A 25364-nucleotide genomic window follows, 5' to 3' on the forward strand; every position below is an offset into this window, starting at 1 on the left:
TCCTATTCAAAATAATAATTTATTGTAATACAAAAATTAAATATACATAAATAAACAATTTTACATTCTGCAATGCAACTAAAGCTGTAAAACATTTTTTTTTAATGTAACTTAATATATACCGGTGTTTCATAAACATTCCCTTGAGTAAATAGGTAACGATGCTCTTTTAGATTTGTAGAAATGGTGATGCGTAATGACTGCTGTGCTGCTCTAATAGAAATGGCGGGGCTTGTGCCAAAGGTACTCTTGTGTGGATGCCATTAATCTCAGTGGAGATTCCATTGTGTTCTCTGTTTCAAGTGTCCTTCTGGAGAAAGACAGGCTTTCTCTGGCTCAAGGCCCCTTGCAATGATGGGGAGGGAAATCTGCTCCTTCGACCCTTTTCAGAGGACAAGAAAATCATGTCATTATTACCAGATTTTGTCAACCTGCTCTTAAGGTATAGTATTCCTATTTCAGAGTAACAGAATCATAGAATTGTAGAGTTGGTCATCCAGTCCATTCCCATGCAATGAAGGATTCTGCATGATCTATCTGTAAGCCTGCACAAGGACTTCTGCTAGTGCAATACAGCTTCCCCTTCTCCTGTCTCACCAACCAAAATTGGCTGGGGCGTAGGGCGGGAGAACCCCCAGAACAGGACATGGGTGGAGAAGAGAGGGATTGCTCCATCTGGCAAGCTGACGGAATGATTGTCAAATGCTGAATTCTTCCCAGATTGACCTAGGCTGGAATTCTAACATCAGTTACCTGGATGTAGGTCCCACTGAATTCACTGAATGTTTGATGTTTTATCCTGTTTTTACTATTCTGCTGGGAGCCACCCAGAGTGGCTGGGGAAACCCAGCCAGGTGGGTGGGGTATAAATAATAAAATAATTATTAATATTTATTACCAGGACTTACTTCCGAGCATGCGTGGTTAGAATTACGTTATTATTTCTGAACTGGATCAGCCAGTTGTGTGTTCTTGCACAATTTACTTTGGGGGGGGGGGGTTCATACAAGAAAAATTTCCAATGGATTATGAGCAATGTGTTCCATAAGATACATTTAGGACCCATCTTTTGAAGCATCAAGCTCATTCATTATGGAGTTTCCCTCATCAAATGATGTCCCAGTGCAAATCAGTACATATAGGCCATATTGTGTATCAGGCAACACCCATTTTTTCCTTTGATGCACTAGATGTGAAATACATCAGTAATGCTACAATTATCATCAGATATCCCCTCCCAAAAGCCAAGAATCAATACTATACTGAATGAGTTGTATTAAAAAAAATGTGGGAGTAGATACACTGACATTACTGGCCTTAAGTTAGCCATGTCTATTAATTTTTGTGGGTCTGCTCCAATTACAACTTATATCAGATGCAATCCAATTTTTATGTATGCACTGATAATTGTTGACAATGCACTTTTTATTTATTCTATTATTTTATGCATTCCACTTGCATTATAAACACATGGCATGAATTAGTAGACCCAAGGCACAATATTCCCTAAACTTCACATGGAACTAAGACTCCAAACATGTACGTAGTGTAAAAAATGTGAGATAGTGCAGGAGGGCAGTAGTTAGAATCAAACCACTGGTCACATTTTTGGCCAATTTATCCATTAACATGGCATGTTTCTGTATTATAAATGTCCCATTGTGCCTACGTCCACAGGGCTAGGCCAGGTCAAGAAGGCTCTCATTATCAGGTGACCAACAATTTTGGGTTGGACTTGCTAGGCAAAGCACCATCTGTGGTCATTAGGACTCTTTCCATCCACTGGGCACTGACCTTGTGACTCTTGAGGTTCACAGGGCCCCAAAATAGTGATGATAGCTTGTCTTTCCGAACGGCTGGAGATATTCCTGTCAGTGTCATGAGCTGGCATGTGCTCTTCCTTTTTAAAAATGGCGGCAGTTTAGACGAAATTGTTGGCAGGGGGATACAAGCATATGACTACTCTAGCAGCCACTAGGCAGGCAAAAGGACCCCTGCCCTGAGATCATAGGAACAGGGGAAGCTGCTTTATACTGAGTCATTCATCCATCCATCTCAGCATTCTCTACAGCAAGGTTTCCCAAACTTGGGTCTCCAGCTGTTTTTGGACTACAACTCCCATTATCCATGACCACTGGTCCTGCCAGCTAGGGATGATGGGAGTTGTAGTCCAAAAACAGCTGGAGATCCAAGTTTGGGAAACTCTGCTCTACAGTGACTGGCAAAGGCTTTCCAGGGTTTCCCACTACCTGCAGATGCCATGAATTAAACCTGGTACCGTCTGCATGCAAAACCAATGCCCTCTCACTGAGTTATGGTCCTTCCCTTAGATCAGTTTCTTTGGTGCTTGCAAACTGCTCACGCTCAAAAATTAGTATGATCTTATCTGCCTTTCTGGGCTCAACCAGTACCTGGCATACATTTAAAACCTTCCTAGGTTCTCTCTGAATGGTTGGAACCTCAGATCACATGCCACCTTGATTCTCCATGGGGAGGAAAGCAACTACCAGCTTGCTTACAGACACACAAACACACACACACACACCTTCTCCTGGAGTTAATAGCATGGAGTATGCTGCTATGCTGAGGCTGGCACTATTGGCTGACCACATAAAAACTGTGCATGGGAAGCCGGTTCAAGATCTAAAATAAACAATAATTTTAAACTGGTTTCTGTCAAATTCCTAACGCTGTTAAATGGGAACACATGGCAACAGCAAGAGATGTTCCAAAAACACACTCACAATAAGCATTTCACAATGGCGTTGTTTTTAGGTGAACACACCAATTCAGATAAAAGACAGATTCTGAGACTCTGAACGAAACAAAGAAGTTCCATGTTGACGTTTCTCAGCAAACAGTCCTGGCTTGACTGTGCCTATATTTAATGTTCAAACAGCGTAGGTCTATTATGGCAGCTTTCCTAAGTCGTATTAATAGCGCCATTAAGCAGCACTACAAAAGAACAAGAATTCCTTTATTTTGGTTCTACATTTACAAGAGAGTACATACTGCTTTTTACATAGCACAACTTATATTTAGCTCGAAAGCTTATTTTCCATATCAGCGGAGCTGCGTTTTATTTTTGACCTTTCAATCAATAAACCATATTGAAGTATATCAGGTCTGAATGGCTTCCTTCTGTAAGGATCGCTATCAAAGACGGGGATAACAAATCCCCATTTGATTGCAATATATTTATATATAAATGAAGTCTGCAAATCTGCCAATGAGGCACAGCTGATGCCATGGTTCAACATGATCCAAAGAATCTCTCCTTTAAAAGAAAATCGTTTTATTAGCCATGGTTAGCAAAGAAAACAAAGGAGGCATGGACAGTTTTGGACAAAGGATTAAAAACTGGTGGGGGTGGTCTGAGGAGGTTTTTCCAGAGACTGGACTAGACCATGGACCAGGAAAGGGGAACCTATAAGCCTCCCAGGTGTTCTTGGACTCCAGCTCCCCTCAGCCCCCGCCAGCATGGACAATGGTTGGGGATGATGGGAACTGAAGTCCAACCACATCTGGAAGCTCATAGGTCAGAGGTTCCTGGGCCAGAACTCAGTATGTTGCATATCTGATTTCCCTTTGCCCTATTTCCCTGCCATTATAGTGTGGGGAACTAGTCTTTATCTCGGGTATGAAACTTCCAATTATTTTCCTGGGAGATCTGTGTGTCTTACTTTATTGCCACATTTGTTTTCTATACTTCTTCCAAGGAACTCACAAATGGCTAGAGATGGGAAGGCCAGGAAAAAAACAGAAAAATTGGGGGGAAACCAGGTTTTCCCCGGGGTTTTTAAAAAGCCGTTCCCCCCCCCCCGGAAAATTGAAAAAAGAGAGTTTGATATACCACACACTTTTTTCCATTTTTTCTGGCATTGGGAAAAAACAGGGGGGAACCTGGTCCCTCCCCCTCCCCCATTTTCCCAGTTTTTTTTTCCAGGCCTTGCTATCTCTACATATGGCATTATTTTATTCTCCCGTCAACCTATGAATGACTTACCTTGTAAGCAAGTCTAGGCTGAGAGACAGAAACGGGCCCAGAGCCACTTTCAGGGCTAGGCAGGGAGTTTTACTACTTTACCCTCTCTCTTTATCTCCTCCACCACTCTGGCTATCGTACTGCAATTATTAATAAAAAGAGGAGGAAGGGGAAGAACAATAAACTGAAGGCTTTCAAACAAATGCTTTCATACTGATGGAACAGAGTTGGCAACATAACTCAGGCTCAGCAATAGCTCACACACGAATCCCCTCTAAATACATCTATCACATTGTCAGCAACTGAATTTTTATAAAGTCCAATAGCAGCACTCTCCCGTTAATCACATTTGTCGCTGAACCTAAAGACACTGACTTGCAATGAAGTGCTTTGTTTCTGAGCAGAGATATTTAGGAATGGAATGCCAGAAAATCTTGCTTCACCAGAAAACATGTGGCACAACAGGGAGAAAAAAGGCCAGATTCTCATTTCAGTTTGTAAATCCGGAATCTGGTAATTTTGCCAACTCCACTTTCGCTAATGCAGATTTGCTCGGCTTTAGTGGATATCAGATTATTTCCTCAACTGTATGGGGTGCGTGTGAGGCAGGGAGGTGGTGTACAACAGACAAGAGACCTTAAATGTTCAAGAAATAATAGGGCTCCAAATAAACGATCTTTCTGTATAGGATTCCCTTTTTTTACCATGCAAATTGATGATTAAATTAGGTGATGATTCAAGCATTTGGAACACAATGGTTTCCAAACTTTTCATATTATGCAAACCCTGACTCATCTGCAGAGGAAGCCCTGTGTGAGAGACAAACGTGTGTTCACTGACCCTTCTAAGGTGCTTTCTCACATCTGGGACTGTAGGCCTGCTGAGCTTTGCCATCAACTCAGCTGAAACCTCAAAACGCACCAAAATAACATCTGTATGCATTGCAGGGGGAGACTATTAGTAATGTCCTGGCTTGTCTTACCATTATGGAGCTCATCACTGGGGAAACCCTTGATAAGCTCTTAAGGGAACCCAAAGGTTCTTCTTAACACTGCCAGGCAACCACTGTTCTAAGCAGAGCCAATGTTAAGAGGAGATTATCAGTTAAGTTTTACAATTGGTTAACCAAGTAAAAACAAACACCTTTCCAGGGGAGAAGAAGAGTTTGGATTTGATATCCCACTTTATCACTACCCGAAGGAGTCTCAAAGCGGCTAACATTCTCCTTTCCCTTCTTCCCCCACAACAATCACTCTGTGAGGTGAGTGGGGCTGAGAGACTTCAGAGAAGTGTGACTAGCCCAAGGCCACCCAGCACCTGCATGTGGAGGAGCGGAGACACGAACCCAGTTCACCAGATTACAAGAGTACCGCTCTTAACCACTACACCACACTGGCTCCCAGAGCAGGAAGCAGTAGGGCAGAGAAATAATTTCTCATATCAGCCTTCCTCAACCAATTGCCTTCCAGATGTTGTTGCATTACAATTCCCACCATCCTTGATTATTGCCCAAGCTAGCAAGAATTGCTGGGAATTAAAGAGACTGACAGCATTCGGAAGGCACCAGGTTGACATTCTCCATTTCTTTATCCACTATTGTCTCTGGTCAAAGAGGCTGCTGGAAAAACCCCCAATAAAGAGAGATGATTTCAGGATCCCAGTCATCACAACCTACAGCACAGCATGGAAAGCTTCACTGAGATGCCCAGTGCGTTGTTCAGGAGAAACAAGACTGCTAACCTTCTCCCCCTGCAAAGAAGAACCTTCTCACCCCAAATCGAATCACAAATGGCTTTTGCAACACCCACAGCCAAGTTCAACAGCGGCTAGCCATATGATGCAAAAAGCTGCTGTTTTTTAAAAAAGAAATACCACCCACCCACTCTGGGTGCGCCGAGCTTGATCACTTGAGTCTCTGGACTGTGTGTGCTCCTGAAAACAGACCTTGAAATGAATGAGAACATCAAAATCAAAGACATATTTTAAATGCATGTGCTTCACTCTAAATAGTGCATACCGCCTGCAATGTCCAACAAGCTGGAGACATTCGCGTGCGATGAGACTAAGGAAATGAGTGCTTTGCTTTCACCCCTGCATTGAGAAAGTGGTCACCCTGCAGGTGGAGAGAGGGAAAGCATTCCTTTAAGGGCATAGGGCATTGTCCCTCCTGTCAGTCACCAGGAACAGGGAAGAAACAAGGAGGGTCCGGTCGATTCCTTCAACATAATAAGTGCTGCTACGAAATGCAGTTGTGCTATCCGTTAATTTAGGAATTCGGCAGAGAGGCTCCTGCTGTACCTAGCAGACCGGAACTTGAGCTCATGGTAACACTGCACAAAGCTGTGGTAGATGAAAGTGATAGGCAGGGCCAGCAGCACAATCCCGCTGACCACACAAATCCCTCCAAGAATCCTTCCGGGTACGGTGACAGGGCATACGTCACCATAACCAACCGTGGTCATAGAGATGATCACCCACCAACAAGCAGCCGGGATGCTGGCATAGCCTTCGTTGGGCTTCCCTAATTTCAGCCCGTGTTCAAGGAGCTGGGCGAGCGCGCTGAAAATCGCCATAGCAACGCAGACGAAGACGAGCAGCATCACCATCTCCCTATAGCATCGCTTCAGGGTCAGGCCAAGTGTCTGAAGGCCAATGAAGTGGCGGGCAAGCTTAATCACCCAAAAAATCCTCATCATTCTCAGGACCCTCAAGGTGACTCCAGCCCTCTGGAGCTGAGAATTCTCCCCTGTAAAAACGGTCATCAGCACAGAGATGTAGTAGGGAGTTATTGCCAGCAAGTCGATGATGTTCAGGGGTCTCTTCACAAACTCACACTTGTTTTTGGAGACGATGAACCTCACAATGCACTCTGCAGTGAACCAGCCTATGCAGATTGCTTCAATTATCCTGTTGAAAGAAACACAAGCAAAACAATTCAATTCCTGTGAGTAATTTTGGTTGGTCGGTCAGTTGAACTTGGACACTATTACACTGACACGGACTCAGACTTTTAGCAGACAAGCATGCCAAATAAGTTTTTTACTGGATTTTGATTCAGCTCACAAATAACAGGTTTCTAGCGGCTATTAGTAAGATACTAATGGATTAGAGGCTGCCAGAAAGACCTCTCACTTGATTTTCTCTTAAAGCATGGTTTTTTACATACTGATGGCTTTTTGGGGAGAGAATAGAAACATATTTTTCTTAGTAAATGCACTATGCCTGATTTTATATTTTCTGATTCTATGCATTTATTTAAAATCTTAAGACATGTCAAAAATGTACCTCTAATATCTAAGAAATTGAGGAACTGACAACGTTAGATCAAGTACTGCCAAACAGCTTGGGACCCAAGTACCTTAAGGAGACCTCTTCCAGTATCAGCAAACTTAGGCCCTACTTTCAACAAGAGTGGTGCTGCCTGGTTGGCACTGACCCACCACAGGGCCTTTGAGGTGGTGGCTCCCCATTTGTGGAATGCCCTTTCTGGTGAGGTGTGTCTCTCTCTCTCATTCATTAACATCCAGGAGGCATTGGAACACATTCCTGTTCACATAGGCATTTGATAGCTGAAAGATACAGTTTCCGGCAACCTTGAAATTATTAGCCATGGGGCTGTTAGATACGTGGCTGTTTCTAAATGATTTTAGATGCCCTTAATGTTTGTTTTCCATTTTTTCCATTTTCTTTCTAATTGTATAATTTAGCAGCTTTGTTGTTTGCTGCCCTGGGCACCTTTGGGAGGAAGGGAAGGATGGAAAGCAAACCAATAATACTACCAAAAACTATTAGGTACCAGTAGTGTGCCATGGTGCAGTGGAGAAAAATGTGTGATGAAATGTGCGCATGTGCGAGCACGGGATCAGCACTCCTGCATTTAGATCAAATTAGTCAGCACTTTTATTCCCCTCCAGGACTCTATTCTAGGCCCTTTTAAAATGATTTCCCAGATGAATAATTACCAGTCAACTGTAAAACAGCCTAAGCATTTCTCCAAGGTGGTTGAAGTCACTGAACTGAACTGAACACTGTGTTACCAACATCCTTAAATTAGAGCACCAGATACAGTTATTACCAGGTGACGGGAAAGCTGGAATGGGGCCTTTAAAACAGCATTGACTGTTCTGATTCAAACTGAATGCCCTGTTCAAACACGGTGGAAACTTTCTAATAGTACACAGTCAGCATTGCACAGGCAGTAAAGCCAATTCGGAGGCTGATGGCTTAAGTCGTTTTTAACGATGCTGCTAATGATATGGGGGTTTTTTTGTGTAGCTTCTGAAAATCATTTTAATGTTTTGCTTCATGTGCTTTATATTGCTTTTCGTAATATAAATTACAAAAGCAATACAGAACAGATAACTTACGAAATAAACATATCACGCCACGAGAGCTTCAAAGCCTGTCGAACACTGGCTCGTGCACACCATCCTGCCTAACTTGTGGCAATGCGGGCTGTGAAGGTTGCTCATTCTGCAGCTTGCATTGCAACCTCTGTTAGCTGAACCGGTGGATGTTCCAGAGATCACTCACTCCTACTCTGAAGGAGGGGCCCCTGGAACATCCAAGGAGCGGTTGTGACCAACTGGCTGTCCACTCCGAGGATAAAGTCGCTTTGCTTCAGACTGACCTTGACTCTGCAGTTGCCGCAGTTACAGAAGAAGTACCCAATGCAATAGTCGCTGACGTGCTGCGGGACACGTTTCGGCTTCTGCAGTCAGCTGGTGTGGACAAAGTTGCTGGTGGCTATGCTCCTGACAATGCACGCTCTTGACTCCCTCTCAGCTTATGAAATCTAGCAGAGAGGGTTCGCCTGGCACAAGGGGTCCAGAGCGTGGGTAACACTTCGTTGTGTGAGGATGCGGTCCCTGCTGCCTTGAAAGAGACAATGGTACCACTCCTAAAGAAACCAGCCCGGGACTCCTTGGATTGAAATAATTGCTAGGGGAATCGGTGGCAGACGGCATTGTGCTGGGGCATCTGCAAGCATTTTTGGATGTCAAAGGTTATTTAGATCCATTCTACTCTGGGTTCAGGCCTGTCTTTGGCTACCCAGATGGATGACCTTTTCAGAGAGTGGGTCAGGGGGGTTGCAACCTTGCTCCTTCTTCCTGATCTCTCTATGGGTGTCAATACCATTGCTCATGGCATTCCAGGACAGGCTTCAAGGAATGGAAATTTGGTGCATTCTGCTGCAGTGGATCTGATCCTACCTACAGGACCAAGTCCTGACAGCAGCACTGGAAGAGTGCTTTTCACCCCCATGGCAATTGTGCTGTGCCCCAGGGCACTACTTTATCCCCATCTATGTGAAGCTGCTAGGAGTTTGAGAGCAAGTTGTCATCAGTATGCTGATGATACTCAGCTCTGTTTCTCCACAACATCTGAATTGGGAATGGCTGTGTGGGAATTGGATTGGGACCGGGACGTGGTGGTGGGATGCAGGAGGGCAATAAGCTGAGCTTGAATCCTGGCAAGACAGAGGCAGTGTGTGTGAGTGTGGTCCAAAAAATAGTCAACTGTCTGTCCTGGATGGAGCTGCACTCCTCATGAAGGAGCAGCTACACAGCCTGGCAGAACACAGCGTGAATTAGATAGCTTGACAACAGCAGTTCAGGCACTGGTGACTGACTGGATTACTGCAATGCACTCTATGTGAGGCTTCCCTTGCACTTGATCCAGAAACTACAGTTAGTGCAGAATGCTGCAGCACAGTTGCTAGCAAGAGTGAGACCCTGCCAGCATGTAACTCCTCAGCTCAGAGATCTGTACCGGTTGCCAATTTGTTACTGGACTAAGTTCAAGGTGTTGCTATTAGAGCCTTCAACGTCTTGAGACCAGTTTATCCATGAGATATCTCCTTACTCAACCTATGTGCCCAATCAAGTGCTTTGATGTTCAGCAAGGGCACATGCTGCATAATATCTGTCCCAGAGTTTTAAGAAATCAACCTTTGAGTGTGGCAGCACCTGCATTTCAGCGCTCCCTGACTATTGACATCAGGCGGGCACTTTCACTGTACTCTTTTCAACGTGAAATGTTTCTGTTCAGGCAAGCTTATCCAGACACAGAGATGTTGATGTGATTTAATCTTTTGCTGTTCTTTTTAATTATCTTTGAAATGTTTTTAATTACCTGGTTTTTAAAAACTTTTTTCATCGAGGTATATCTATATATCTGTATATCTATAGCTATAGCTATAAAATTCCTTGCAGAGAGATTTTATTATGATCAAGCGGTGTTTAAATCTTGTTCAGTAAATAAACTGTGACCAGGCTTTGTTCAAAGGATGACTACTTACCTTAACAGCAACTCCTCTGCATCACCACCACATCCACTAGGCTATCATCGCCCCGTTTTCACCAGGTAACAAGATTCAGAAATAAAAGCAGAAGCCACTGCCTATAGAGCAGCTTGGTTGCACCAGTGGAAGTGCTGATGCACGGTAAGAGAGATCTCCACTGCAAGTTTGCAAAATGTTCATAGGCAGGATGTAGATACAGGGCATTGAAAGATGCAGCTCCTGAAGAGAAGGACCATGGGTGGGGTGTGCTGAAATCCTGAGGAGCTCTGGCCTGTGGCTAAGGTGGTTACTCCCCCATCATGGATATAACATATAGTTGCCTGGGGATAAGCCTGCAGCCTTTGTTTCTGCCGTGTTCCAGGCTAGCAAAAGCAACATTAGGAAACACAGCGTGCTCCTATTTCCGCACAATTTAGAGGCAAATGTAGCGCCGTAGTTTCACTTTGATCATAGCAGTGTTCAGCAACCAGACTGGCCTGCAAGCCATTTGGAGACATAGCACAAGTGGGATGAGAGGTCAAATCTCTTCCCAATGCCACTTGTTCACTTTTTGTCATCCATGTGACATCTACTCTCACCTCAGGGGGCTCAAAGGGAAATGTTTATATCATGTAAAGAATTTCCCAAGTGTTTTGCACAACTGGAATGCTTGCAAAAAGGAACCACATATTTTGTATTTTTTTTTAAAAAAAACATTTTTTTAAACAACTTTTTCTGGGTTCAGTAAAATATGTTGGCTTTGTAGCCTCCACAGACAAGAGTGCCTTGTGTGCTATTTTGCAGCCTCACTCCACCCACTCTCATTTCTCTTTTGCCTTAAGGATTCCAATGCTCTTCAAAAGCTCGTGTTTCCCATTGTTGACTTGTATGAATCACTGGGAGAATATAGCAAGTGCTCATGAATATATGAAGCAGAGAGCACCGAACTGGTGGTGTTGTGGGGAAGAGAGGCAATTGGCAACTGTGGCTCCATCAGCACTCTCTGCGGGACTGCAAAGAGAATCCATAGCTCTGAATCCACAGGCAGAGATGCAACTGTGCTAAACAGTGTGATTGATACTGCTATGATAATAAATGCCTTGAGATGGCAGCTGATTCCTACTCCTCCATGGCTGGTGCATCAGTGTAACTTGGACTGTGGGAACCTGGTGCCCTCCACCTGTTTTAGGCTACAAATCCATCAGGCCAAGTTAGCACAACCAAAGGTGATGGGAAGTGCAGTCCAAACTTCAGGAAGGTCCAAGTTGGTTGAAGATGGCAGCATGAACATTTTACAGTGCCGCAAGCACTACATGCACCTTATCCTTCCTCCGCCCCCTCAAGAAACCTCCTTTCCAACTCTGCAGTTTCCCCAAGGCCAATGCAGGATTATGCTAATCTGCAAGCGGCTTGCAAAAAAAAATCAGAAGGAAGCCATGTGAAAAGGAGCTCTCGCCCGTTCTACCTTTCTCTGCCGCACACAATTCCGCTGCACTTAAAGCATTTTTTATTTCCCCAGGCATTCGGTGGTTAATTGCACACTGCTGGCGAGAGAATGTACTGTTTGCTGCTCCTGCTTTAAAAGTTGTTGCGAATTTGTTGTAGCCTTAATTGCTGTTTTGTGCTTCTGTATATTGGTGCGGTTTTGCTTGCAGCTGCCCCGGGCTCTGATTAGGAAGAAGGGCTGGGCATGAGAACAATTAATGGATAATAAATAAATAAGCTGCTATGGTCAAGCACCGTCCACGTTCTGGTCCAAAACTATCAGTCGATGCACTATGTTGCCTGGCTAATGAAGCAGGGAAATAGGAGAAGCAAGCCCCACCCAGTTCTCAGTGCACTGTTGTGACAACTGGCATTAACAGCACCTAATTTAAACTGAATATCATCCATTTTTTATGACAGCTTGCCCTGCCCAAATATACGCTCCTTACAATAAAAGCAAATCCTGAATTCTCCTAAGCAAGCGGCAGGATGGTAGTTTCAAAATGCAGCTACATCATAAAATTAATCAGTAGTTCCTAAACTTTCTTCCTCGTGGACCACTCACAAATTGCAAAGGGCCTCAGCAGATCACTTAATGCTTTTTGTGCCGGTTGTTGTAACAGCGCTAGATGCTGTGTGATTTTCAATTGTGTTTTTATGGACATGCTGCAGAACATCCTAGGTGAAGCTAATGGACCTCAGTTCTGGGAACTCCTGAAATAGATGAATGGTGCCAGAGAAAAATGCATTTTTTAAAAAGGCATCCCTGTTGTTTTGATACAGGCTCTGCTATGTGTAATGATGAAAACTGTGTGTGTGTGTGATTTTGTTCTGATATTGGAAATATCAGTATGGTGTGGTGCTCTCCTATAGTCAGAAACAAATCCTACTGAGTTCAGTAGGGCTTACTCCCACATAAGTGGGTACAGGAGCAAGGCCACACTGAATTCTGTAAATCCCATACCCAGTTACCTGGGAGTAAACCCACTGAGTCCGGTGAGGATTCCTTCTGAATAGACATGATTGTGCTATAAGGTTACAATCCTGCACACTTACCTAGAACTATGCTCCATTGGATGCTATGGTACTTATTTCTGAGTAGATGTGTGTAGGATTGTACTGTTAGTATCCTTAATTCCAGTGAGGCTGTCTTTAAACAAAAAACTGGAATTCACCATTTGTGAATGCTGTCATAGTTAAATTAAGAAAACCTGAGAAACTACATATTCCCAACATCTACATATTCCAACGCATATGGCCATTCAATTTTCTTTTGTGTTGATTGCACTTGAGTTGAATGTTAATTTAGTCCTTGTCTAAAACTCTCTAATTTGGAGTATTTATCAGCCTTTTAATGAAAGTTATTTTAATGCAATTCTTTGTCTGTTGATTCGAAATCTAGGGTTCTTCTTCTTCTTTACTATAAACCAATCATTTTGTTTAATTTTCTGCTCTGACTGATAAGACCCAAACAGAATAGCCTATTTTACATATAGACTGGTTCAGACAGCCTGAGAATTCTTTTAAAAATCACTAATAAGGCTAGTTTGTTGTACTCAAAAGTAATTACATTCCAAGCTGTCAAAGCATCTTTCAGTTGCAAATTGCACATTTTTCCCTTTGGAGGTTGTCTAAAATTCTCCAGTAAATTTGTTGAGCATTAAAACAGGGGAAAACAGAGGTTTGGCCTCATCGTCCACTAAATGTCTGAATAAAACACAGTATATGCAGGACAAGAAACACGAAGGGGGAAAAACAGAAGACAAGACAGCACATGATTAAACTAGTCTACATCAGTTTGTGCAAGAATATGATTGTATTCCCAAATCAAGGAAACCCTAGAAAACACCAGTAAATTCCCCTCCAGCCTCCAGCTGTTACCTAGGCAAAATCTCATGGAAGTCAGTAAATGGCATTTTTCCAGCTGCTTACAAGTTAATGTGAATTTGAGCTTCAGTCCATTTGTTTGGAAGGAAGATCCAATTAGCACTTAACTTCCAAAGAAGTATGCCTAAGATGCTCATACTATCTAGCACAGCGATGCATCCATTTTGTAAAGAGGGGTCACTATCTCCCACAATCCATGACTGTTCCTCCTGAAATTCAGCTTGGGTAAGGATTGTTATGCAATATTATGCCACTGGTTCATCTGCCTTAGTATTGTCCACTCTGCCTCCCAAGGCATCATCAGGAGATGTTTATTTTTCCCGTACCCCTACTATCTCAAATTATTTAGCTGGAGATGCAACCTGGAACCTGCATGTGCTTTCGTGCTGAGCTATGGCCCCTCAACCCTACAAAAACATAGTATTTAGGTCGCATGGTAACACTACAGAGAGGAGGGAGAATAACAGAACCACATGGCTATTCCCCGCTCCTGCATGGGACCCTAGCCTGAAGGCCATCTGTACTCTGATCACAGTTAACCAGGCGAGTGGCTAACTGCAAATCCATGAATTGCTTTAATATCTGACTCCCATCCTACCCACAAGCAGTGGATTGTTTGGGGCTCACAAACCAGAATATAAAGCTTGAAGCTGGTTTGCAAACAGCAGTTTGTGCTAACTATGGTTTGCAGTTATGGTTGAATTCACAGGCCATTAACAAACCACAAGTGGAAATGGGAGCAATCTTACAAATGAAGCAGATGGGAAACAAAAGCATACAAAAAGAAGTTCCCAAGGCTCAAACCATTGTACGAGTTCCTAACTATGATTAGCACAAACCATGGTTTTGCACAGTGCCTGAATCCAGCTGTAGAATCAAAACTGGAATCAACCAAATGGTACTCACAATGCTACATTGCTCATTCACTAGGTCTATCTCCAAAGCTGACAAGTTTGTACTGGGGTGACTAATCTTTCTTGACCTGAGGGCTGCACTTGCTATTGGCCAGGCCTCTGAAGGCCACTTGCCAGCAGTGCGCATGACCAAAGTGAAAGAGGGTGTTGCCAATGGGAGCAATGGCGCCCCATACTTACTCTCAGACACAGCACACCCACACTTGCCACATACACAGCACTCATGCAGACACACACAGCAAACACCACAAAAATCTCTGTCTTGGCTCTTCAGAGAACTTTATTATTATTATTCTAGCTTTATTTGTGTGTCATCTTACACCCAAAGGTGTCTTAAATAGGAAACAGATAAATATTATTTTAAAAAAGTAAATGAAAAGTGATCACACTGGGCTGGGAGGAGAGGTTCCTCTCTTCCCAGCACAATACTGTGATTGGACTTACAGTCCAAAACATCTAGAAGGCACTATGTTGGCCAACGCTGCGTTTGAGGGACAGAAGACCCAAAGCCCCATGACTCCCTAGCTGCTGATCTCTAATATAAGTGCAAGGATGTTCTATTGGAGTCAGATAAAACAATGAGCAATATGGATTAAATTATGGACACAATTCGACCAAAACTGAAGCCCCAATCTGGTTAGCTCTCTCGTTCGAACAGGCCTTGATAGTTCTTCACTTTTGCCGGATTGTCTGGGACTTAATCACATAACTTACCACTTAAAACACACCTTCTGAAATACACAGTGTTGCAGAAGATAAGCTACAGTATATCCATATGTTTAAAGTTATGTCTATAGTTTTCATTAGCCACCCACAATCCTCTATTTAAAGAAGTTTAGAATGGAAGCCAGAAATAAAAGGGAGCTATAGAATAGGACTTGCCAAACTGGATATACGCCTAGAACAGTTTTATCTCTTTTTAAATTCACGTTTAAATGTTCTGCAGTCCTACCGCCTTCTTACATATTTTACTGGAGCTCAAAGGAATTCAATACCTTTACGGAGATCAATTTTATAATGGGGGATAAATATTGTCCACAAATGATAATGTGTTGTGTTTCCAGAAGCAGCTCTTTGGGCTTTAGTTGAGATTAAGAACCCAGGGGTTTTATGGTTAGTAAACTGTGCCTTCGGTAAAACACATACCCTTAAAAAATCACAATCCCAGCATACAGAGTGAGGTGTTGGGTGAGACAGTCTGTTCTTGCTGCGCATGTACATCCTTGGGGAAAGTTTCCAAAAAAAAATGTACAAGACAGTTTTATTGGCATCACAGGAACGGTGTGTGTGTTTAAAGATGGCTTCATCGTGTCGAATTGCTCCAAATGACCTGTTATGGAAAAGCACTGAAAAAAGCTACCCTAAGATAGATTTTCCACAACATGCATTTCAGTAAGTCATGCCCTGGGTTGATTTATGGGAGAGAGCATAGATCAGAAAGGCTAAGGCACCCTCGTCAGCCATCTGCTATGTGGGAGCAAGAGGAATATGAACAGCGAATGTTAAATTTGCAAAAGCTAAAAGAAGGGAGAGGGCTCAAGCGAAACCAGTGGAGTACTACTCTTCAGAAAAGTTCTTCCTTGTGTTTGGTTGCAATTTCTTTTATTGCAAGGTTTGGCAAATGTTTGGTGTTCATCTGCTTGTTTTAGAGGGCAGTTTGCCCTATTAAATTATTTTACAGCAGAGGCTCCAGGAAATCACACAGGGATTAATGGAGCAATAAAGGTAGGTAAGTGGGTAGATAGATGATAGATCATTTCACACTCAGGTTATGTATCACAGTAAACCCAGTGAATTTAATGGAATTGTTAGTTATGTCCATTCATTTCACTGAGTCTACTCTGAGTAGGACTATTATTGGCAATTGTCCACAGTCCCCCACTCCCTCCCCATTTATCTTACACTGTGCTTCCCTCTTAACCTGGCACCACACCTTCTCCACCTAAAGTTTTCTGGGCATCTTGAACTCTCCACTTAACCCTTCCATTCTCTTACATGGGCACACAAGAGAGCAGAGTATGATTACTGTCTTGGGGGGAGCGGGCGTTGTACTGCTTCTAGCAATGAGCTCAATATGGTTACCCATTATAGCTGTTTCCATGCTCGCTTGCTCTCTCTTACAGGGAGAAACTGCAGCTACTTCTTTTGAGAAGCCTGTCAGCTTTCCAGCTGGAAAGAACATCAGGTGGCTTTGGACTGGATACTGCCAGGTCTGCTTTACCAGCGACCTCTGAAAAGTGCGAAATGATCAGCTATTCTTATCTGTTCCTGCTGTAACCAAGTACTTATGGATATGCTTTGGCTGTGCTGATGACATTGAGCTCTCTGGAGAAGGAGGAGAGGGACAGTTCATGGAAAGGGGCTCATGTCTTTTGAGTTCTGAATACATACAGTATAGTTTTATACTGTATATTTTTTTGTGTTTGTTCTGAAACTCAATAATTTATTTATTTTGTAAAGTTATCTACTCTTGTATTTGGTACTATGCGGTTTTATGTTCCGCTCCATTTCTTGCCAAATATATGGCTTAACCATTCTGTTAACCTGCCAGTACCAAGAGTAATAAGCGAAATTTGGTAATAATTTCATTCAGAATCTCTGCTTTAAAAACAAAACTTCATACACATGCACACAGACTCTCCCACTCCCACAATTTTCTATCTTCACCCTGCAAATGGAAACGTTTCAAAATCTCCCAAATCCTGCCTGGAAGATTTATTTGTATGCATCAAAAACATATATTTGTATGCATTACGGACAGAGAAGCTATGAGCATGGAAACCTGCCACATACAGAGTCAGACCCCACTGGTCCATGTAGTTCAGTATTATCTACACTGACAAGCAGTGTCTCCAGAATTTCAGAAAAGGTTGTCCCCTCGCCCTACATGGAGATGCCGGGGATTGAACATAAAAACTCAGAATGGATATTTGTACTCCAGTGCTAGGGGGTATGAGGATGGGGTTGTGCAAAGAACTTGATAAAACTAAACCTCAAGCAACAAAAGAAGGAAGACCAATGCTTGCTGTTTCAATTTTTTTAAAAAAATGACGGAATAAGTAGTACTTGGGGAGGGTCACCTAGCCTCTGATGGAGTAAAACACTGATTTAATTACTCTGACATTGACTCTTTAAAGGCCAGAAAATGGTGCAGAGGTCAAAACCAGTAGTGATGTCATGGAGACTAGCCAATAAGGGCCTGCGAGTATCTGGATAGGCAGCTGTTGTAGAGGTGCCCCAAGATGCCCACCCTGTGTCTTCTGAGCTTGGTGCAAATGTCTGACCCCAATGGGGATGCAAGTCCTCACCTGGGGCCACTAGTCACCCACAAATCCAGCAGGGCTGAAGTTGAAACAGCACCAAGTTTTATGGGGAGCAGGGATGACAGTGCAGAAACGGCCTCTTGTTAATTATCTTTCTGCGTTCATTTGACTCCTAGGAATTGGTTGAAATAAACTGATAATTCAGAAATGCCCTGTGTTAGAATCGAGTCACATTAGTAATCATTGTTAACTGACTTGTGGAAAGGCTGTTAACACCTTATAAATGAAATTTGCAGAACTGTATGAACAGATGAGCAGAGATATGTGCGATTTTGGAAGACTGACCTTGGCACTAAGCAAATTAAAAACAAATTATTAGTGAGAGAAAATTAGGTCTGATCAGGAAAAAAGGATAATTAAAAGGTGGCCAAGTCTCCCCCCCCCCCAGTTCCTTTTAAGCGTGACAACCTTCAATCAGCAAAGATTTGCTCAAGGTGAAGGCAAAGGACAGAAGAATATTAGTGTTTGTTGTTGTTGTTGTTTTTAAAAACCCTTTTCTTTCTGGATGGTAGTCACGTAGGTGTTACCCAGAATAGACCCACTGAAATTAATGCACCTTAGTCTCCTGTATTGCAGGAGGTTAAACTAGAGGACTCTGGGGGTCCCACTCAATTCCACAGTTCTATGCACATTAATTTCAATGGGTCTACTCTGAGTAATATTTAGTTGAATGCTACCTTTTGTTTTGAAGCTCACTCTTAAAGATACCATACACCTGTAGTCTCACTCAGCTAAAAGTCACTTCACACCAGGTATATGTCCAAAATTGGCTGTGTCGCCATCTATTTCTACCCTGTCATCTCTGTGGCACCCACCATGTGGGTTGTTTTCAATTGCATGAATATAGTGGACATGTACCATATGTGCCTCTCTACAGAATGTTTCTGTGGTGTTAACACTCCATTAATAAAGAGACAGTTAGTTGCCCCATATTTCATGCTCGTAGAAGAAGCTATCAACAATTTCATGTGTACCCCACTCCTATGGGACTTGGCCCTAGTTAATAATTTTCAGCTGAAGTCAAAAGTTCCCGGTGTTCGGTTTTAAAGCTGCTTTCATTAATTCATGGCCAGAGTAAACCCATGGGATTTTTGAAGGTACAGCAAAAATGGGCTGCCTCACAAGTTCAGCCGAAATTAAGAGATATAGCTGAGGACACAGAGTCCGATAATGAAAACTGATATTAAGAAGATGCCAGCTCAGGATCTGAAGTGGAAAATCCTGCCTTTGAGTAAAGGCCAAGGGTAAAGGATATCTCTCTCAGCCCAATTATTTCACCCCTAGTTTATCTTACTACTGCATATTATAATCATAATTCATTCTGATACGTTGTTTGTTGCATCTTTGTTATAAAAGACACCTGAAAATCATTCTCCCCTAAATCTGTCAATAGCACTGGTTTATATATCTATTTCAATTTCTATTAAGATTCTTCCCGTCCCCACCCAGGCCGTATTATTTTTCCTCCTACAAAATATCTGGTTCAAATCTAGAAATAAACTAAAAATGTGTAGTAACCAGGACTTTTTGTGACAGTACTCACTAGCACAGAGTACTGGCACTTCTCATTTTGCTGCTGTCAGCAGCCATTTTGTGCTGGCACCCACGGCACTTTTATCAATAAATGAGTACCACCAGAAGCTCTTAAAAACACACACACAAAAACCCCCCCCCAAAATCCCCTAGGATCTGATCGATATTAAATACTAAAGAGGCTGCCCAGGTCTAAGGATATGAAGTTGTGCTCAATTTGAAGTACTGTGCTTGGGGTTTTTTGCAGCAGTTTCATTTGACTTTAGATTCATTCCAGTAATTCATTACGCCTTTAAAAATAACTAATTATCAAACCAGGACTATTTCTAGGAGGGGAAGCAACAAGTTCTAAAGAAAGAGTAACGTGTACATAAAGCACTGGAGCAAAGTCAGATAGTGGCAGTTTTCTCAGAAATATGACATCATGGACAGTTTTCTTCCAAACCCACATCGAAAACAAGTGTTCTCCCCACCCACCCAAACTGGCTTGCCAAAGTTTTGTTGTGAGAAAGTCATGCCTCTGTGAAGTTTTATCTAAAATGCCTAACTTCCCAGCTTACTAATTAGAGTGTATCTTTAGATGTGGGAGGATTATTTAAAATGAAAGACAGTTCTTTTATAAAGGTACTTCAATGGCTCCCCGACTGTGAAGGAGGGAAGCAGCAGGAGACAAGTGAAATTAGCAATAAAGTCCCCATAAACTTCAAAGGGAGCAGATATCATCCATATGGCAATGAGACCAAAGGTGCCACAATCCCTATTCAGTCTTGCTAGTGCCCAGCTTTTAAAACAGGACCTCAACATGAGTGCAGCCATGGTTGGAGCGCTGTGAGATCAAAAGCTCAAAAGTCAAGAGATGCTTCAGGGCTAGGTCATTATTTTCTATACAACAGCAACTTCCTGCAGCAGTAGATGATAATTTGAAACAAGCAAACCTCGCATGCTTTCCTCTCTTATCTGGAACCAATAATAATAATAATTTCAATAAGACTGTTATTGGATTAACGTAGGAGGAATGAAATTTCACAGAATTCTCCATTTTATCAGCCATACGAAGAATTCTGCAACACTCTAAAGAATGCATATTCTTCTACTGACAGAAACTGGTTTAATAAAGTTACTACTTTACTTGCTTGGTGTAACATTACTTGGTACAAGCCCAGAAGAAAAGTTTCTGTATGCTCAATGAGAGGAAGAGGTTGTTGTCTAATAAGAGCTGGCACTGTTACAGGTGCCACATATACTTGTTCTGCATTTGTAAGGAATTTGTATTTTAGTTTGGCGGCACCCCTACTTTGGAACCCTCTATGTATTGATGTCAAACAGGTGCCTTCCCTGTACTCTTTTCAGTGCCTGCTAAAAACTTTCTTTGTTTAGGCAAACCTACTCAGATACGTAGAATGTTGGCATGTATTTTGATCTGGTTCTTTAGTTTATCTTTGATTTTAATTATTCTTTCAATGTTTTAATAGCTGTTTCTAACTACTTTTGTTGATAATTTTACTGGGTTTTCTCCTCGTTGAAAACTGCTTTGAGGTTTTTTTTTCCTTACACTCAAGCAGTATATAAATTTTATGAAATAAATAAATGAAAGGAATATAATGCATTGTGTGGGTCAGAGGCGTTGGGAGAATCATTCCCCATTCCTGCAGAATTATTTATTTTTTGTCATTCTTGGAGAACCTTTACATATAGGTCATCCTGTTTCATGTCCAAAGCATTTGCCCAGGGGCATGGATTAAGGAGGGAGACATCTTCTAGCTACATCAGAATCACATAGTTTAACCTTTGAAGTATGGTTTTCAGGCTGCAACTTTAAATTCCCGTGGTGCAATGAGAAATCAGGTATCCATGGCATTTCCTGCCCATTCCTTCCCTGCTCTTCTTCTGAGAGCTGCCACAAGCAGGACTCCAGGTAGACAGGATGGATGAAAAGACAGGTGGAAGAATGGGCTAGAAAAGCTGTGGCTACGTGAGGCACCAGGAAAGTACCATACAGATCTCTGGGTCGCCACCAGGGAAAGCTTGTAAGAGTTGATGAACTCATTCTAAACCCTGGAGAGCTGTTGCCAATCAGTGTAGAGAATACTGAGCTTGATTGACCAATGGTCTGACTCAGGGCAAAGCAGTTTCCTACATATATTCCAAATGAAGACCCCCACTGTGATGGGAGAAAGGGTTAGGCTCTAGGCTTGAGGAGACACTAGCCAAAGTGCCCTCTGGTGGGTGGAGCCGCCATTTTAATTTCCCACAAGCTGTCACTCCAGGGCATCGCGGGAAATTAAGATGGTAGCTCACAGGTTCGGTTAGCTAACGGGAGGTGCGGAGGCAAGATGGGAGTCAGTGCTGGTGGGCTTTGCAAGGGGACAGGGGCCTGAGAATGTGCAAACAACCAAGGTTAAAATAACCCTTAACAGAATTCAAGCATTTGTGTGTGTATGTGTTAGTTTTTTAATTTGCTCAGTGCATATATTTCAATGAAGAGGTTTATCCTCATGTGGGCAGTGGTAAATTAAAAGTCAAAGCCTGTGGATGAGCTGGACTTTTATGCTTCCCTGCCCTATTTGTTTCTGTTTCCTTCATTAGTGCCAATATTTAATTGTTTGCCTTTATTATTTGCAATAAGTTTTCAAGTCCACTGAGGAAGATGAGTCTGAAAGACAGGTCTGACCTTTTTGTAGTGTGCCTATGTTTAAATTTTTTCTGATTCATTTACTTATTTGCAATAAATTTCTGTTGCATGTTTTACCTTAACCCCCTTTTCAGCTGCCTGTCTTAAGACACCAAGTGCCTGGAGGGAGAGTTCCTTATGCACATCAAGCACCGTTTTTCAAACTTTCGCCCTCAGTGAAAGTCCCCCACCCCCAAAAAAGCTATTTATTTGCTGCTAAGGACCCTTGCACTTCCTCTGCCATGGAACTTCAGCTGCATCTACAGAGGATTGCAGAGTATGTTCTGGGCTAGAGCACACACGCAGTTCGTCCATTGCAATGGCCAGGCATTGGGTATCGGCATTGCCTCACATAAACTGAACCAGGAACACACCCCTATAGCTGCACATGGCAGAGAAATATTAGCAGTGATGGGCAAGTTTATCTTTCAGGAAACCTTGCCTGCCATTCCTGATTTTCACCCTGAATAATCCCTGATAAGCTCTGAAGGAATCACAGGTTCCTCAAGACACAGTTTGAAAGCAAGTGAACTGAAACACCCTGCAAGAGATGCTTATCTAGCCATTTTATGGGGAAGAGGAAAAACACCTTCCGTGGAAAGACAGAGCATATTTCTCCCTCTGTGAAACTGAAGCGCCGCTTCTTACTTCAGAAGCTGCCTCTCAGGTCCATAAAACCCAGCCAGTTTAGTTTTCCAAAACTACTGATATACCATTTTTCCGATGTCTCGAGGAAGGGCTGTGCAAGACTCTTAATGAAGGCTTTGGGGTAGGAACTATGCTGCCCTGCTATATTTCCTATGAAAGTGCAATTTATAAATATTTTAATGTTATTGTTATGATTATTAATAATAAATATAAATCCCAGATCACTCATTGGCACCCAGAAAGTTTGCTGCTGTCGTCTTGGAATGATGACTCCCCCTTATCCAAAGTGTTACGGTGAGGTCCTAAATCTAAAGGCGCATGAGAGCACCCTCTTGCTGAAGCTAAGCAGGTCTGAGGGGGCAATCCTATGGCAAGATATGCCATGGCTCAGCCAAAAATATACGAGTGTAATGTGCTCATCCTGGATCAGCTGGCTGGGCTGAATCCACAGTAAGCTCCCCCCGCCCCCAAAGTGTGTGTGAAGGCTGGACCAGAATGGAGGTGAATTAGACTGAATCCTAAGCCTGTTCAGTTCGGTCACATGACCAGGAAACATATTTTAAAGGCTTGTTTCCCCTCTGCCAGGCTTAGGCAGAGCAGCAGCCCTGCTGCTGACCAGGGTTTGGTTCTGGCATAACTTTACATTCTCTGAACTTGCACCAGCTGGCATTATGGCAATTTCTCATGCAGGGGACTGCTCCCTGGGTCTGGTTAGTGCTTGGATGGGGTAATCCTCCCAAGAAGCATCTTTGCTGTCCCACCTTGGGAACCCCACCATAGCTGTCAACCTTCCCTTTTTTTGCGGGAAATTCCCTTATTCCAGCACCGTTTCCCGCTGCTATCCCGGATTGTTAGATATCCCGTAGACTGTCCCCGGGACAGGTAAGGCTGCTGATCCCTTATTTTCACATATGTAAGTTGACAGCTATGTACCCCACACCAGTGGCGTAGCGTGGGTTGTCAGCACCCGGGGCAAGGCAAGTAATTTGTGCCCCCTAACCCGTGGATTTTAGCAGGGGGCAGAGAGCTGCGAGTGCGAGTGTGCCCCCCCAGATGTTGCGCCCGGTGCGGCCGGGCCCCCCTGCACCCCCCACACTACGCCACTGCCCCACACACCTTGCCTTGGGACTTCCTGGCAGACGAAAAGGCAACACAGTACTGCAAGAAAGTAAATGAGCTGAGCAATCATTTCCGCTCTGTAGGAGTTTCTGAGAAATAGCTACCCCTGCCCTATCCCCACCTTTTTCTTTCTTTCTTTCTTTCTTTTTGCAAAGGGGGAAGGTGAGGTGGACTTTGACCGATGGTTGTTTCCAGCGTGACACCAGCACTTGGGAGAAACTGGTGGCAAGGCAACCATCGCGGTGATGAAGATGGCGAGGAGGAAGAAGACAGGGAGCATTGCAGAGAGGAGGACAGAGACGGGACACACTCGGACGGGACACCGTCGAAGAATGGGGGGGGTTAAGAATAAGATTTCCTCCTACCCTGAAGGCTCCCTGAGTGAGTCTGCTGTGTACCTGCTTTGCTCCTCCATGCTTCGGTTCTCGGCCGCCCGCCACTCGGGCATGGTGCTGGCGCACAGTACCACCATGGAGACGATGACGAAGAGGATGGAGACGGTGGCCAGGATCTGCGCGGCCAAGGAAGAGGTGGGCTCCTCGAAAGTCCTCCTCATCCTCTCCAGCCACTTCTTCTCGGCGCCGGGCGGGGGCGCTGCGCGGCCGCTGCCCTCCCCGGCTTCGGCGCCGCCTCGGCTGCTGCTGGCGGTGGTGCTGCTGCTGCCCCAGGCCGCCCCGGCGGCGGGCTCGGCGGCCTGCAGGTCGTCGGCCGAGTAGGAGGTGTAAGTGTCGGACATGCGGTCGTCGAGGCGGCGCTGGCAGCAGTAGTCGAGGTGCGACGCCTCGAGGCCCCAGTAGATCATCTCGTTGTAGAAGGAGAGCTCGCACATGTGGGGCACGAAGCGCAGGTGGCCGTAGCGCACGTAGAGCATGATGAAGCCGAAGGCTTCCGAGTGGCGGTCGAAGAAGTACTCGTTGCGCTCGCGGTCGTAGTCGTCGCAGACCTCCAGCACGTCCTGCTCCGACAGGCAGCCGTGCAGGCGGCTCAGGCGGCGCAGGGGGAAGTCCTTCAGCACCTCCCGGGAGAACGAGTAGCGGGTGCCCCCCACGTTCAACACCACCACCGACGGGCCCCCCCGGCCAAAGTTCATGGCTCGGGGGGCGGGCGCGGGGGAGGGCGGAGACGGCGAGCGGGGGAGGACGGGCGGCTCGCGCGGCACCTCAGCAGCCCCGAGGTGCGCGCCGGGGAAGGGCGGGGTCCTCCTCCTCCTCCTCGCTCAGCCTCGAAGCGGCGCCGTCTAGAGCGCGCGCTTCAGTGCCTGCTGCCCTCCGGGTCTTTCTTTTCGCGCCTCGGCGTCGTCCTCTCGGAGGGGCGGCGTCCCGTTCCCAAGCGGAGCGCGCGCCGCCCGGCCCCCTTCGGAGGGGAAAGCGAGCGCGCGGAGTCCCTCGGAAGGGAAAGCGAGCGGGGCGCCTGAAGAAAGAGCGCGGCGGCAAGTGAGAGGGGGGCTTCACCGAGGGTCGGCGGGCCACTCCGTGCGCCCCTGTCGCGCGTCGCCCGGCGCTGGCTGTGGCGAGGC

The 25364-nt window shown here is 44.4% G+C and overlaps 1 protein-coding gene across 2 annotated transcripts; it reads right to left on the reverse strand.

Annotated features, from left to right (window-relative positions):
• KCNG3 (potassium voltage-gated channel modifier subfamily G member 3) lies at positions 1-25364 on the reverse strand. 2 transcript variants are annotated; one of them, XM_083606330.1, is made up of 2 exons: positions 24214-25364; positions 1-6892 (listed from the first exon to the last, which is right to left on the reverse strand). In XM_083606330.1, exons 1-2 carry the CDS (start codon positions 24936-24938, stop codon positions 6247-6249), a joined length of 1371 nt encoding a protein of 456 aa, XP_083462456.1. In that variant the 5' UTR covers positions 24939-25364; the 3' UTR covers positions 1-6246. The 2 variants fall into 2 exon arrangements, with proteins under 2 accessions (XP_083462456.1, XP_083462457.1); XM_083606331.1 differs by having other exon boundaries at positions 24247-25362.

The sequence above is a fragment of the Podarcis filfolensis genome, assembly GCF_964270895.1.
Source record: "Podarcis filfolensis genome assembly, chromosome: 3".
NCBI classification, from domain to species: Eukaryota; Metazoa; Chordata; class Lepidosauria; order Squamata; family Lacertidae; genus Podarcis; species Podarcis filfolensis.